The sequence below is a fragment of the Patagioenas fasciata genome, chromosome 12 (assembly GCF_037038585.1).
Source record: "Patagioenas fasciata isolate bPatFas1 chromosome 12, bPatFas1.hap1, whole genome shotgun sequence".
Taxonomy (NCBI): domain Eukaryota; kingdom Metazoa; phylum Chordata; class Aves; order Columbiformes; family Columbidae; genus Patagioenas; species Patagioenas fasciata.
Genome location: NC_092531.1, coordinates 12973064 through 12987568, shown reverse-complemented (window position 1 = coordinate 12987568; position 14505 = coordinate 12973064). Strand labels below are relative to the sequence as shown.

Sequence of the window (14505 nt, the reverse complement as noted above, 5' to 3'; positions counted from 1 at the left end):
CACTGAAATAGGATGCTGTGCCACTCTAGTCCCTTTGCACCTGGATGCAGACATTGACAATATTCCACATAATTTCATGACAAGATGGCTTTATTTTGGTTCAGTAAAATAGTCACTAGTAGCATCTAAAGTCTTGAATGAAAACAGTTCATTTAAAACTGCCATCGTAGTTAGGCTTCTCCTTAGTTTTCGTTCTAACATGCTTTTCTGCCAGCAGAAGAGCTTTATATTTTGAATAGGGCAAAGCTCCTACTTCTGTCTTGATGAGCATAATTTTATCACACAAAACATACTAGGTTTTATATAGAAAGCATGTGATATCACTAGTGGCTCCATGACCTATACAGCTGTGCTAGAACAGTGTGCTGTATGAAAAGAGATTCTTCAAATCTATTCCTTCTTCCCTCCCCCTTTACCTTAAACTGCTGTTGCAGGTGTTTCATTTACCTGGTATGTATTTGAGCAGCAGACATGGTACACTGTAAATCAGTTTACTGCACAAGTGGAACTTCTTGAATACAGTTCATAGTCCAGAAAAACAGACTGTTTCCCCTGGTTCTTATTGCTTTTCCACTTTATAAAGAGGCAGAGCTTGTTTTCCTAGAAGCATTTCAAAGTATGTGCAGGGCTGCAGAAAGCACGTTTTTACGGGTTCAGAAAAAATGGAGTAGCTTTCTGCCATCACCAGGCAGCCAGACAGCAGCAGCACCTCCTGCCAAGTCCTTCTGAAACAGGGTTCACCAAACAAGATCTACAGAGAAAAACTCAGTTCAGAGCAAACCCTCTGAGAGCACCAGTCTCTGCTGCTTGACGCACTGTTGGTCGCAGCCTGAAGAAATGGTCTTAGTGCTTAAATCCCAAAGCTGCAAGAGAAGGGTACAATATGAACCACATGTTGAAAGGAATTCCCTTTATCGATCCACATCAGCATTTTTCAGATAATATGAACTAGCAGCTAGTTCAACTTTATGCCAGAGCAAACTTGAAGGGAGAAAGCGTATGAAAACAAATTAACTCATGCTGGTTTGTTACTTTTCTGTTGTAGTATTCACCAACACTTCGCTTCTAATTAATTTGGCTTACACAATCAATAAAAATTACTTACAATCATTTAGATCACTTTGTCCTCCAAGTACCTCAGGAAAATGCTCCAAGAAACCCTGAAAATATTCCTACCTGCCCAAGGTTCCTCCAGCCTGGGTGTAGTATTTGTTATAATCCAAGCGTAGCAGCAGTTGAGCCAAGTCAGAGTTTATCTGATGGTTGCGAACACTAGAGAGGATCTTGAAGAGTAGTGATGACTGACGACTGAATCCCTACAAATTAGAACAAGTGAGTTCTGGGCAGTCTCAAGAGAGAAAGAAAGAGAAAGCAAGCAAGCCAGCCTTTCATCTCTGTTCCTGCCTAAACAGTCCTTTAACAGACTGATGAAAAGAATCACTGCAAGGGTACTACAAGGGAAACTGTCAGCCACAAGAATTATTAGATGTCAGGTATCCAAAAGCAGAGGTAGAGGCACAGCCTGAGATCCACCTCTTTCTGTTCCAATGGAGTTATTTCTGCTTACCTGTCCACATTCCTCCTTTCCATGCACAATTTTCAACTCGAGAACAGCTGATTAATTAAAATAATTGTAAGGACTCATGTAAAAGGTCTCGGCTTAAACTCTGCTGTCCTACAGTTGTTAAAACCAACAATGACTGCTTAAGCAAAGGTTTGCAGGAGAGAAGAACAGATCTGTATAAACATAGATTCACCTTCATCAAAATACCGAGTTGTGCAGCTCCTCGTTCATCTAATGGGCCCAAATTCTGACTGACCAGAGAACAAAAACTGTGACAAAGATCCAGAATTTCATTTAAGCAGTGGAAAACCTGCATGGGATAAAAAGATAGTAGTTTAAACAGAGCTCAAACCCAGAGAAAGGTGTTCCTAGTACCTGAAAAGCTGTAGCGTTCATACACAAGATGTTGCTGGTGCCACATTTTTCAATCAGTAAGGAAGATGTTAAAGCACCTGTAGAACTTTTGTAAGGCTTTCTATGGAAAAAGGACTTGGATGTTATGCTGCACCTTTCCCACCGCCCCCCACCCCTTGCAGACATTCTGAGGAAGCAGCGATTGGCACTGGAGCTGAATGCTGGTGTCCCCATCCCCTGCGGGACAGCGCTGCAGCTCCCAACAGAGAACAAAGAATAAAGAACAGCAAGAGCTGCACTTCGAGGTACTACTGTTCACAAAACCTGGAATCTCTTCAGTATTAGTTGGTCCAAGAATTGTAAATTGCATTAGAGAGTGTTAAGAAAGCCCAAGTGCCTCACAAACATAACTGCTGGAACACTGAAAGCTCCAGACTGGATAATTCATATTCTGCCACATTTTGCTCTGGCCTCATAGAGTGAGCAGAATAACAACACAGACAAGACCTGTGGTCTCACTGTGTTTCATTGATACCAGCCTTCTGTGGGAGCGTGTTTGTTGAGGCTACACAGTTAATAAAAAGTACTGGCACCACTTTAACATATTTTTGACTAAAACAATAAAAAACAACCTTAAAGTCTACTTGGGAACATTTCAACTACTTTTGTCCTGTAAACTATAAGAGGGAATTTTTCCTAATCTAATGCATTTCAGAATGAGTCCCCCAGCAATACAGTTCCTAGCACTATGCTAATTAGTACTTCTTTAATAAAACTGCTTGTGAGAAAAATCATGACAAAATTTAGTTAATAAGGTTAACTGAATGCTGGAATAATCTTGATTTTAAATTGCCAGGAATGCAGCATCCACACTCACCGACTGCAAATTAAGTGCTCTTAATTCAATTTTCTGTTCTAGTTTATACCTGCTCTATTCCTAGAACTGTAGTGTGTGCTCTGCAGATTATCACTGATCTGGTTTAGAAGAGATGGTTTGTCGCAGCTGTTCAAAAAGGTTCTTAGGGCAGCTGGAGAATTTGTAGAAAAAGGAGAAAACAAGACCTACTTACAGGTTTTAGGAGAATGAAAGACTGAGCCAACAGATTACTCAAGAAATGATCATGAGCCAGTCGAATACTCTCGAAATCTCGCGTGGCGTTTATCTGCTGCAGCAGCTGTGAGAACTGAGACTCCAGTACATCCACCTGACAGATACGTAAAGAAACGTCCTTAGTATCTCGAGGAACGGGAGTACTTCAGACCAGCCAGCAGTTTTGTGTAAGAAGTTTACTTTCCTTATTGCTACTCTTACCTTAGAGGCTGAGGATCACCCTCCCTCAGCCTCCTGAATGGGGCATTATGTACAACAGCAGTACAGAATGGGGGCGGAGGGAAAACAATTTCTGATGGCTAAGTATTGCCCAAGTAGAAAGGGAAACAGTCACTTTCTTTAACTATTGAAAAAGTATATAGCTAGCATGTAAACAAAGGCATTTGACTGTAGTCATATCTGACTTTTACACTGGCAGGTACTATCTGGAGTCTCAGCCATGTTGCCCGGGAGAGCCAGGCCTCCCTCAGTTCAGCTCTTTCAGCTGTTAGCAAAACAGTATGTAATTCTTACAAAATCATGCTACTAATAACTGGTGTTTACATTTGAAAAGTCTTGGTTTTACTTCAAATGGTCAGAATATGGCTTCTTTCAATTCTTAAAAAAAAAAAAAGCAAAAACAAGCAAAAAAACCCCACAAAACCAACCTCACAACCAAAACACAACAAACAACAACAACAAAACAGCAACTTGTCACTGAGCTCAAACTGGAGTTCACTGAAAGGGTCAAGGGAAGAGCTGGGATGAGATCTTAATGATGCCACTTCAGAGGCTACTGTGGCTTCTCACAAATGCTTAGTAGCAATATAGAGCCAGAACTCCTGGATTTCCAGTAACACTCACTGGTTCACAAGTCAAAAAACTTGGTAATTGTAGCACCAAGTCTGGGAACTCCAAGTTCTAGGCTTGTTCCAAAGGAAGTCTGACCTCCTTAAAGCACAAAGCACCCAAGCCCTGAAAGACAGGACTCCAGAGCTCCCTCCGCGAACTTCTTCCAGTTCCTAATGAACTAAACAGTTGGCCTTTCTCTGTTATCCTGACCTGCAGATAATACTGAAGATTGTCCACAAGGAAAGCCATGTGATTCCTCAGCCGCCACTTGATGGCATCAGTACTGTTGGATTTCAGGTGTTTGCGTTGCATCTGGAGAGCCCAGCAGTGCTGCAGCTCAGCCTGGACTCGTCGCACACTCAGCAGGTATTTGAACACAACATTGTACCTACAGTCAAAAATTGTTTAAGATTAAAATCCTCCTTGGGTGCAGGTACCAGAGAACGTAATAATACAAGACTGGAAAAAGAAACAGGAGGTGACTGCCTGACAACAGGTGATTGCCCATAACAGATTATGGACCTAAAAAATAGGAGGTTAATGTCACTGCAAGCAGGCAGGAGCTGACAACATTTGGTCCATGTAGCACTGTTCATAAAATCGTGCAGATCTCTCAGCATCTTGCAGGTCTTACTGACATTACAAGTACTCTCAATGTGAATATGTGGACTCATTTTTAAGATTCAAGGAGCAAGCTAAAGTATTATAGCTCTACCCTTCTCTCCACAGAGAGGAAAAAACACCCCAACACATTAGTGGGTGCCTAAGATCAGGGAACCTATAGATGAACATGCAAAGACCATACCTAGTACTTACTTCTCCAGAACAGCAGGAGTAAAGAGAATATGCAGTGGCCACTGAACTTTGTAAGAAAGGCCCAGAGCTGCCCATCCAGATGTAGGGGCTTCACGTGGAGATAACTCCCGGGAGGGCCCTTCACGAGTCTGAGAAGTATCTGAAAACAAATAAGGGCTGAGTTGTCTTCTCAGTCAAGACAACCATGGTAAGGAAGAAAAGGGGAAAAAGTAGAATAAGAGTCAAAGCAGGCTAGGCCATCACATAGGGCTGCAAAGGGAAAAAAGTTAATGTTTCTTTAACGTCAGAGAAGCATACGTAGTAGGACTTGAAAACAAGGTCCTCATGTCCCCTCTTAACTCACTACTAAAAATGCAAGTAAATACCTTTATGCTCCTTTCCATGATACTCAATGGTTAAGTGAAGCAGAGGGAGGAGGTTGTCATCATCTAACAGCACTTTATGAGCAGACTGCTGAAATGCAACGTTGACATCTGACAAAGAGAGAGCACAGATACCAGCACAAGATGATGCAGCCAATGCTAATTTTGCACTCATCAATTATTTATGCTTGGCCATAAAAGACAGCACTGACATGCTACGTCCACTAATTTAATTTAATTCCAGTTTCAATCATGGAGAGAAACCTGCCACCTGACAGTTTCCAAGGTGTTATTTTCACCCACTACGTGAGACATTCTAATTCACAAGAGCTGTTATTTCAAAACCAACAACAACATCTGGAGGATAAGGCAGAGCTCTTCTGTACTGGCTGTGGATAACCACTTTCCTTCTGGATCCCAGTGAGGACAGGCTGGCAAGTGAACAAGCAACACTCACCATGTTCAGTTACAGCCGTCGGTGGTGTTTTCAACATGTGCTGTGCAGTGTCAATGAAGGCCTGGAACAGTTCTCCTCTTCCCAAAAGGTAAAAGTCTTTTATAATCTGTGGAGTTTTTTTTTTTTTAATATAAGCATATCAAAAACTGAGCAAAAATTTTAAGCATCCTAGCTGATAACATCCATTTTTATTATTATTTGGACAATTTCTGCCATTTCAAAACACAGTTGGAGAGCTATGGATTTCATCCAGGGCCTAGAAAGTCTACACTACCTTTACTTTAAGATGCAAACCATGAAACCACATACACACACCCCTCTCTTTCTGTCTCTGGCCAAGTTCTATCACTCTGTGCTCATTCTTGAGACCTGGAAAATGGAAACAGCTTTTCCTAAAAGAAGAAAGTGCAGAATCTAGGACAGTTAAGTACATAATGGGAAAGAGGAAGGGAAGAATTTAAGTTGCTTTAGCCGAAACAAGCTAGCAGTTACATTACCTTCAGTTGTCCTAGTAAATCTGATTCCTCCACCATCAGTTTCCAAAGATGCTAGTGAAGAAACAAAAAACAAAAGAAACCTCCTCTCAGTGAGAACAGTAGCTGTCTTAAAATACTTGTGAAGCATACAAAAAAGCACTTGTATGAAAAGAGAACACACTAAGAATCCTGTATGTAGGCAGCCCGTGCTACTAGTTGAAACACTCTTGAATGTTACCAGCAAGGAACTCTGCCCAAGAAACATAAAGACCCATGACAAAAAAATAAGTACATTCTTATGAAATCAGTTCCAGCATAGCTTTGTTCTCACTTCTCTAACCTCCCTGTCTTCTCAGAAGTCCCTCCTGCTGCAAATTAAGATTTAAAATTGCCAAAGCAAAGAATTTGTCTAGTGAGACACCATCTGTGATGGTGAAAGCATGATGAAAAGTTCTGAAGTTTTTGCAAGTGAAATAAAAAAGCATATCTGAAGATTCCCTTCCCTGTCATTACACAGTATGTGTTGATGTCCTTTTGTCACTAAAAGATGGGGTAACATCAAGCTCTGAGCCCCACACAAACATGGAAGCATCTGCAGCGCTCACACGCCTGTTCAGTCCCTGATTCCAAGAGCCCCCATCTCCTTCCAGTTGCTCCAAACCTGAATTGCTGCTCAGCCCGTACCCCAGTTATCCCACCAGGATCTCACCTCAGCAACCGTGCTCCGGATCCAGTCAACCACTGATTCAAAGTCCACCAAACTGAAGAGCGGCTGCTGCTTGAGTCGATGGAGCTCTGCTGCAAAAGTGTCCTCCTGGTTTTTTAGGATGGAGCCTGCGCAGTAATGAGATTACTATTGCAAGGACATTTACAGTACTGACACAGCAGTGCTGCAGTATCAGTAAAACCTCAAGTATTTTCTCTGTAAATGATTGCCAGTAATGGCCCTTTTCCTAGGGCTGAGCTCTGTCTTTGAACCCACAACTTTTCTGACACATTAACCAGTCAGTTTTGCTCTCCATCTGCCTCCACCCCTTTCAAATCTACTGCTTGAACTCGGAATTTTTTTTTTAACTAATTAAGCTAGAAGACCAATTTCTTTCCATCTCTCTTCTACTAAGGCAAGAAAACAGTCCAATTTAATTGGTCCTTTGTTCTCTGCAATGTCGCTCAAGTCATTTGAATACTTTTGCGCAGACAATCTCAAGATAGAACCTCCACAACACTCCTCCCCAGTTGGTGTAGGAATGTTTCCAAAACCTTCTCCAATGTAAACTTATCAGGCTCTCAAAGAGAACCAGCAGCTGGAATTCTCTCTCTCTCTTGCTGTCTTAAAGGCTCCATCCTGATCATTTGTCTTCCACAGCGACCTTAGGGACCACCTTGCAATGACTCTCTTATGCTTGTGGATGTGTTTTAATCCTGTGACACCATTCTGCAACACAGACACAGAGCAAGATGTGCCCTCACGTCTGTCTGCACCCCTCAGGGACAGGGACACAAGCTGAAAAGAAAACCTGCCCTTTGCAATCACTTTATTTATCCAGAGAAAATCACATGGCGACTTGTTGCTGGACACTTGGAGACTATGTTTGGAAAGTGTCATTATTTACTGATTGTGTTCTTATACCTCTCCCTTGGGATCAATTGAACACTGGGACCACTGCTCTGTCCTGGCACAACCATCCGCATGTTCTGAAGAACATCAACCACCAGCCAGTGACTGCTGAGGAACTTGATAATACAGCATTTTGGAAGACACATCAGCCACTCATAACTGAGCAAAGGCCACAAAGATATCCCTTACCTTTTCTGGTCAGGTTAACATTTTGATTCTCAAACATCTGTACAGATTCTCCCACAAACAGGATTTTCTCAGCAACCCGCACAGGAATGTATGAAGGCAGCATTTCTACTCGCAGAGAAAACTGTTTCAGAGATGGAGCCAGCATGTTCTCCTCCTCAATCAAGCGCTGTCAGAGACCCCGCGGAAAAGAAAACAAGAAAAAAAAGTGTGAGAAATCCAGAGAGAAAAGGTGTCCAAAAGCGTGTGTGTCTCTGTGTGGGACAAGCAATCTAAGGATGCTGGAAGCAGAAAGGTAGCAGAGCTCATGTGCATCATTTAAGTGAGCCTGCAAACTTGTTTGTACTTGTGGTCCGCTAGCAGATCTCCCCAGAGGAGATATTGCTTTCATTTGTGATACACGCCAAATGTAAAGACCTCCAATAGTGAGCATGTAGGTCAGAGATCTGAAGGCTTGCTAGCATAAATTACGCAAGTTTCTCAGTTCCTGCAAAAGGTGTTTAAAACAATACAGTAATTTATTAACTTTTTTTCTGAATGTATTAATAAAGAACTCCAGGTACAGAGGCAAAATTTTCCTTCAGAGAAGCAATACTGATTATTTCATTTGGCCTTCTCATTGTTGGAGAATTAGGTTCATTAGTATGCAACTCAAAAAACACCATGCTAATAAATTTTTGAGAATGTTTGCCATCTACAGAGTTCTTAGTTTTAACAGGAGAGTTCAGTACAAGTGTGTACACTGATGTTAACAGATTGGCAGTTCTTAAGATTCTTGTGACACTTTTAGATGAGGAAATACCCAAGTATTTTATCAGCCTACCCCATCAACGCTCAGCGTTTCTTATTTTACTGTGACTGAAGAATTCCCAACACTGTTAGTCAATAATACTGAAGAAGAGAGTTAATTGGGCTCTCTTGCTCTCACCTTGTAATGCCTACATTCCCCACCATAGATCTTGGAGACTCAACAATTTTCACATTCTTCCTATATCCGACATAGTGAAACAACAGACTTTTCAGTAACTGCGTTTTAATGTTTTCCCTTGTTTTTGCCTGTGTGCAATCTGTCCTCAGCAGAGATTGTACAGGGCATTAATTAACATGCACCACAAGGTGTTTCAGGGTGAGTCTCCTGCCCGCTCACAGCCACACTGCACTGACACCACGGGGGCCCAGGAGATGTTCCTCACAGCAAACTGAAGTGTGAATGTATGGAGTCGCAGTCGCTCCTCTTGGGTCCCTAAAGCAAACACTATGCAGACGCACAAAGCATGTAAATTACTCCATTGAGAAAGCTCCTTTGCACAAGGGCACACTAATGGTCTGCCATCTAGGTGAGGAGTTACCTCCCACCTTTCACGCGTGTATTGGCAGGTCGCTCCCTTCCTTAACTTAGCACCCTGTTCTTCGCAGCCTCTCGACTCTCGCATAGCACATTTTCCCCAGTAATGTCAGGAGTATTGCCCAGTCAGGAAACACTTGCACAACAAATGGTTGTGCAAGAGAGGTACCTGACCCAGCTGCCAGGAGAAAGGGTGCAAGTGAACATCCCAGTTCCCCACACCCTCCCCTCACAGCTGCCCACACAGCCAACAGTGTGAGGAATCAGAACAGTCAAGGCCAGGGTGTGTACAGCAGTTCCAGTTTCTTAACATCAGTGTCTACAGATTCTACCATAGGGCTTTCTGCCCCAGATTATCCAGCTGTGCCAAACAATATGTCTGTGTCCTTTAAGCCTGGCTGCAACCTACTGCAGTGCTCTGTTCATCTGCCATCTGCCAGGTCTCAGTATATGCCCGGTCTAGTACAGCTTGCACTGGAGCAGAAAACAATATATTTCTTCTTCAGTTCCCAAAAGACCAAAGGATGCGAAGCTATGACTTGCAGTCTTACCAGGTCCTGCAGTTCTCGGAGCTGTTTTCCTGTAAGTCCCCCAATTCCTAGGTCATCATCATCTTCTTCGGGCTGGGTGGGGACATTCCCAGAAGAGGGGCCCTGTTTGATAAAGAACTCTTCATGTTGGTCAAGCAGCAATCCGTGCAGCATCCAGGCAGAGAGCTGCTTGTACATGACTCCATGACACACAGCCAGAATCCTGAGGTCGGGAGAAACAGACAGTGGGGCTTTCGCATGCAGTAATCAAAACCTCATTGTACATGATTCTGGAAAGTCCAGTTAGTCAGCCAGGCAATATGGCAAGTGCGAAATGGCTACTGTGGAATTTTACATATATATATATATATATATATATATATATATTTTTTTTTTTTTTAACAAGGAAAGGTGGACTGATCACTTGCAAAACTAAACTAACATAACTTCTGAATATGTGGCTTCTCCATGGAGATCTGCCAGTGTACCAGAAAGACAAGTAAGTTTGCAATGGCTTCCTAGTCCTGCTGTTTCTACTTAATTACCATTTCAGCATGAACACAAATTATCTTTTAAGTAGTCTACCTTTCTGCCCAAGGACATCCAAACCTAGCAACACTCACCCAGTCACATTTATCCTTTTGAAGGATCAAAAACCAATAGCAGGTCTACCATATGCAAACAGTTCATCTAGACCTCAAATGAAGAAAAGACATAGGACCTGAACTTTCCTCAGTCCTAAGTCCAAAGTGTGGAGAAAGCCTTAATTCCTCCCACAAGCCTGCTTTAGATAAATATTGGGGACTGTAACAATTTTTCCTATTTTTATATCATGCAAGCCTGTTCTGCATGTATTGTTTTCACAAGTCTGATAAACACTTTGACACAAACTCCAGTTACTACAGAACAATTAAATAATAGCTTTACTGTATGTACATACTTTTCAAGAGCACTGCGAACAGGAGGCAACCCCCCACAGCTGTGTTTGTGGACTGTCTCCAAGATCTGACATCCATGAATCTGCAGAAAGAAAACACGGTCAGACTAGGTCTGTTAATGAGATCTGTACTGATCTTTTCAAACATTTAAACAGTACACTTTTAGCTAACAAGAAAATGCCGTAACAAGCTGCAAAAGTCTTACAGAAAGAAAGATGTAACACACTCCATGTAGTGAAGAAAGAGGCTGCCTATCTGTGGCTCTATACCCATGCTTCTCTCAAAAATGTCCCTTAATAAAAATTAAGCATCTCTGGATGCTGAAAACATAAGCTCCTGCCTTTAAAACAGACTCAGAAAACAAGAAATTCCAAGCAGCAGCATCTTGTACAATGAAATGTATTGGGATTATAAAATGCAAGTCATCAAAGATCACACTGATAACGAAAACGTCAAATCCAGTGCAGATGGATTTGCAAAATCATTATTCAATACTTACAGGAGTACGAGAAATAGGACACCTATTACTGAAACCACATTCTTTCCTAGTATTAAATGTCTGGAATGAAGGCAGGAAGAACTTTATGAGCTAAAGAGAAACTTCTAAAGACAAACTATCTACAATTTTACTGCACCTTCTGAGTCTTGATCTGTTCCACCATGACCATCACAGAGGGGAAGAGTAACTGAAACTGCAGAATAAGGAGCAAAATAGTGAATTAGTTTGCTATGCATGGGTGAGAGAAAAACTATCTTTGAGTGTGTGGACAGCAGCTGATTACAACAATTTAATGGAACTGTCATCTGGCTTTCTCCACAAATTAGAAACATGACACAAAAATCTCCAGGAAGAACATCCTCCCTCTGCTGGACCAAGACACACAAAGTTATTACATCCCAGCAGCAGCTCAGGCTGAACACAGGCAGGGAGGAACACGCAAGGGGCAAGGTGGGGACCTAAACTCAAAGCGCAGGAGATCCTCTGACCATGAGTAAAGGACCACAAATATAGAGACATTGAAAAGAAATGGCACGATATGGCAGACTAACCCTTATTTATCCCACCCACTTTCTTATTAGACTCAAGGAGCGCTAAGAGGAAGCAAAGATCACCACCTGTTTATTAACGTGGCATACCTGGTCCAAGGAATAATTAACATGCGAGATGGAAAGATGCGGGTCGGCCAGAAACTGTAAGCACAACAAAGCAATTAATGAAAATTAAAATAAGGTAGGGATAAGTAAAAAAGCATGTTTGGCTCTATATTCCAAACCTTTAGTTCCCACAGCTTTTCCTTCCACACAAACACTTTTTTGGGCTGTGTCCCATTTTCAGCTGTAACGACCACCGGATGGTGACAGTACCCAAGAAGTGACAGCTGCTGATCTGGCAGGTTCTATGACACCGTTACAGCCTCAGTGGAGAAGAGTAACTGATGTCATATACCTGGACTTGTGCAAAGCATTTGACACTGTCCCACACGACACCCTTGTTTCTAAATTGGAGAGACATGGATTTGACAGCTAGACACTTGTCAGACCAGGAACTGGCAGGATGGTCATGCTCAAAGACTTGTGGTCAACAGCTCACTGTCCCAGTGGAAACCAGTGACCAGTGGTGTTCCTCACGGATCAGTACGGGAACCAGCACTGTTTAATGTCTTTGTCAGCGACATGGACAGCGGGATTGAACGCTCTCAGAACATCTGCTGATGACACTGAGCTGTGTGGTGCGGTCGACATGCTGGAGGAAAGGGATCCATCCAGAGGGACCTTGAGAGGGGGGCCCATGTGAACATCACAAGGTTCAAAAAGGCCAAGTGCAAGGTCCTGCACCTGGGTCAGGGCAACCCCAAGCACAAACACAGGCTGGGCAGAGAATGGATGGCAAACAGCTCGGAGGAGAAGGACTTGTTGTAGAACAAGGGGTAACAATTATAAACTGAAAGAGGTGAGATTCAGACTAGTTACAAGGAAGAAATTCTTCCCTGAGGGTGGTGAGGCACTGGCACAGGCTGCCCAGAGCAGCTGTGGATGCCCCATCCCTGGAGTGTTCCAGGCTGGGTTGGAGCAGCCTGGGCTGGCAGAAGGTGTCCCTGCCCATGGCGGGGGGTGGAACTAGACAGGCTTTAAGGTCCCTTCCAGTCCAAATCATCTTGTGATTCTATGACTAATCAAAACCTTTACAACTGAAAACAGAAGTCACAATAGTCTAAGCCAGCACTGGGCTCTGAGACAGGGCACTTACTGAACTGAAGGCAGACAGGATTTAATACCTATTAGAATGAAGAGTCATTTACAATGGCACCTCACAAGAATAATTTGGAAGACATTCTTAATATGAAAAGGAAAATACCCTGCCTCCTCTTTAGCTACTACTACTTAGCACATTAACTCTAAAAGTGACAACTTCCCACAATCTGTCAGCAGCAGGACAGCCTCTGGTTCCAAGTGTCTGTCCTTACCTCTTGTTCTAGGTCAAGCAGTGCCTGTCGGTATGGCTGCAGCACTGAGTCGAGACCTGTGCAGAAGGCTTGCAAATAAATGCCATGTAACCCACTCTGGTTTGGCTGAGATGGATGATGGTCCTGAAACCAAACAACAAAATCTGCATCAGCTCCCCAGCGCAGGTCTAAAGAGTAATGGAATTTCTGTGCAGTGTTACGCCAGCAGCCAGTGGCCCAAAAACGTTGAAATGCACCTCAGCCCACCAGAAAGTGCCTGGAAAAAGACCCTAGAAGTTTGTCACAGGGAGAGTTCCTCAAGCAGTGTGATATTTAGCTCTTCTGGGGACACATACAAGAGCTGGGAACCACTAGTAATTTCAGTACTTCTTTGTACTCATCCGCAGCTCTTGAATCTCAAAGCTCTTCACAAACCACGAGAAGGACTCATGACAACATAAGGATGAGCATCCTGTACAGTTCACAAGCCCTGGCGAGAAATTATTACAGGATGCTTGCCCAAGAATGAGACTTTACAGTGAGTCCATGTGTCGCCATTCTGCGCCCTCCCTTTTCTGCACTGCACGGAGTTTTTCCAGAGCTCTGCCTGGGAACGCGCGTTTTCTGTGCTAACGCTGCAGTAGATCCCGGCGCCTGCCACGCTCTGCTGGGAGATGCGGCCGCACGGGGCCCACCTGCTGCTGGACGTGTCCTGTGTACTGCTCCACGAACTCGGTGAAGCGGATGTAATCGGTGCCGAGGCGGCAGAGCCGGTTCAGGACGCTCGTCTCGCTGGGGTGCAGGAACGGCAGCTCCTGGGACACCTGAGGGGGAAACAGCGCTGGGATGGGGGCCGGGGTGGCCGGTCCCGCGCAGGCTGTACTGAACCTGCAGGCCGTACCGTACCGTACCCGCAGGCCGTATTGTACTGGCAGACCGTACCGTGCCGTACCGTTGTGTACCTGCAGGCCGTACCGTGCCACACCATACTGGCAGACCATTCCGTACCGTACCATACCATGCAATTTCTGCAGGCCATACCGTCCTGCACCATACCATTCTGTGCCATATCGTACTGTTCCGTACCTGCACACCGTTCTGTACCGCACACCAGCCCGCACCTGCACACCGTTCTGCTCCGCACACCGGTCCGTACCTGCACACTGTTCCGTACCCGACCTGCACACCGTTCTGTACCGCACACCGGTCCGTTCCGTACCCGCACCCGTTCCGCTCCGCTCCGGTCCGTACCTGCAGGCCGCCGCGCTTGCTCCATGTGAAAACCGCGCCCGGGTACCCGCTCAGCGCCAGCAGCAGCTCGTGGATCATCCTGCCGCGCGCCGCCGCGCGGGCTGCCGGGAACCGCGCGAGGGCCGCCGGGAAGGGCGGGGGGCGGGGCCAGCGCGGAGGGGCGGCTCGGGATCCGCGGCGGGAACGGGCGGGACGGAACACGAGGGCGGGGGCTGAGCGGTT

At 44.4% G+C, this 14505-nt stretch overlaps 1 protein-coding gene across 1 annotated transcript; it reads right to left on the bottom strand.

Moving 5' to 3' along the window:
* Positions 1–72: 72 nt before the first annotated feature.
* On the bottom strand, positions 73–14399 carry TUBGCP4 (tubulin gamma complex component 4). Its single transcript, XM_065847323.2, has 18 exons — positions 14284–14399; positions 13728–13856; positions 13054–13176; positions 11726–11779; positions 11224–11280; positions 10591–10670; positions 9672–9873; positions 7779–7944; positions 6681–6805; positions 5993–6043; positions 5496–5601; positions 5042–5149; positions 4677–4815; positions 4071–4248; positions 2989–3123; positions 1758–1874; positions 1177–1316; positions 73–863 (listed from the first exon to the last, which is right to left on the bottom strand). Exons 1-18 carry the CDS (start codon positions 14359–14361, stop codon positions 851–853), a joined length of 2001 nt encoding a protein of 666 aa, XP_065703395.1. The 5' UTR covers positions 14362–14399; the 3' UTR covers positions 73–850.
* Between the last annotated feature and the right edge of the window lie 106 nt (positions 14400–14505).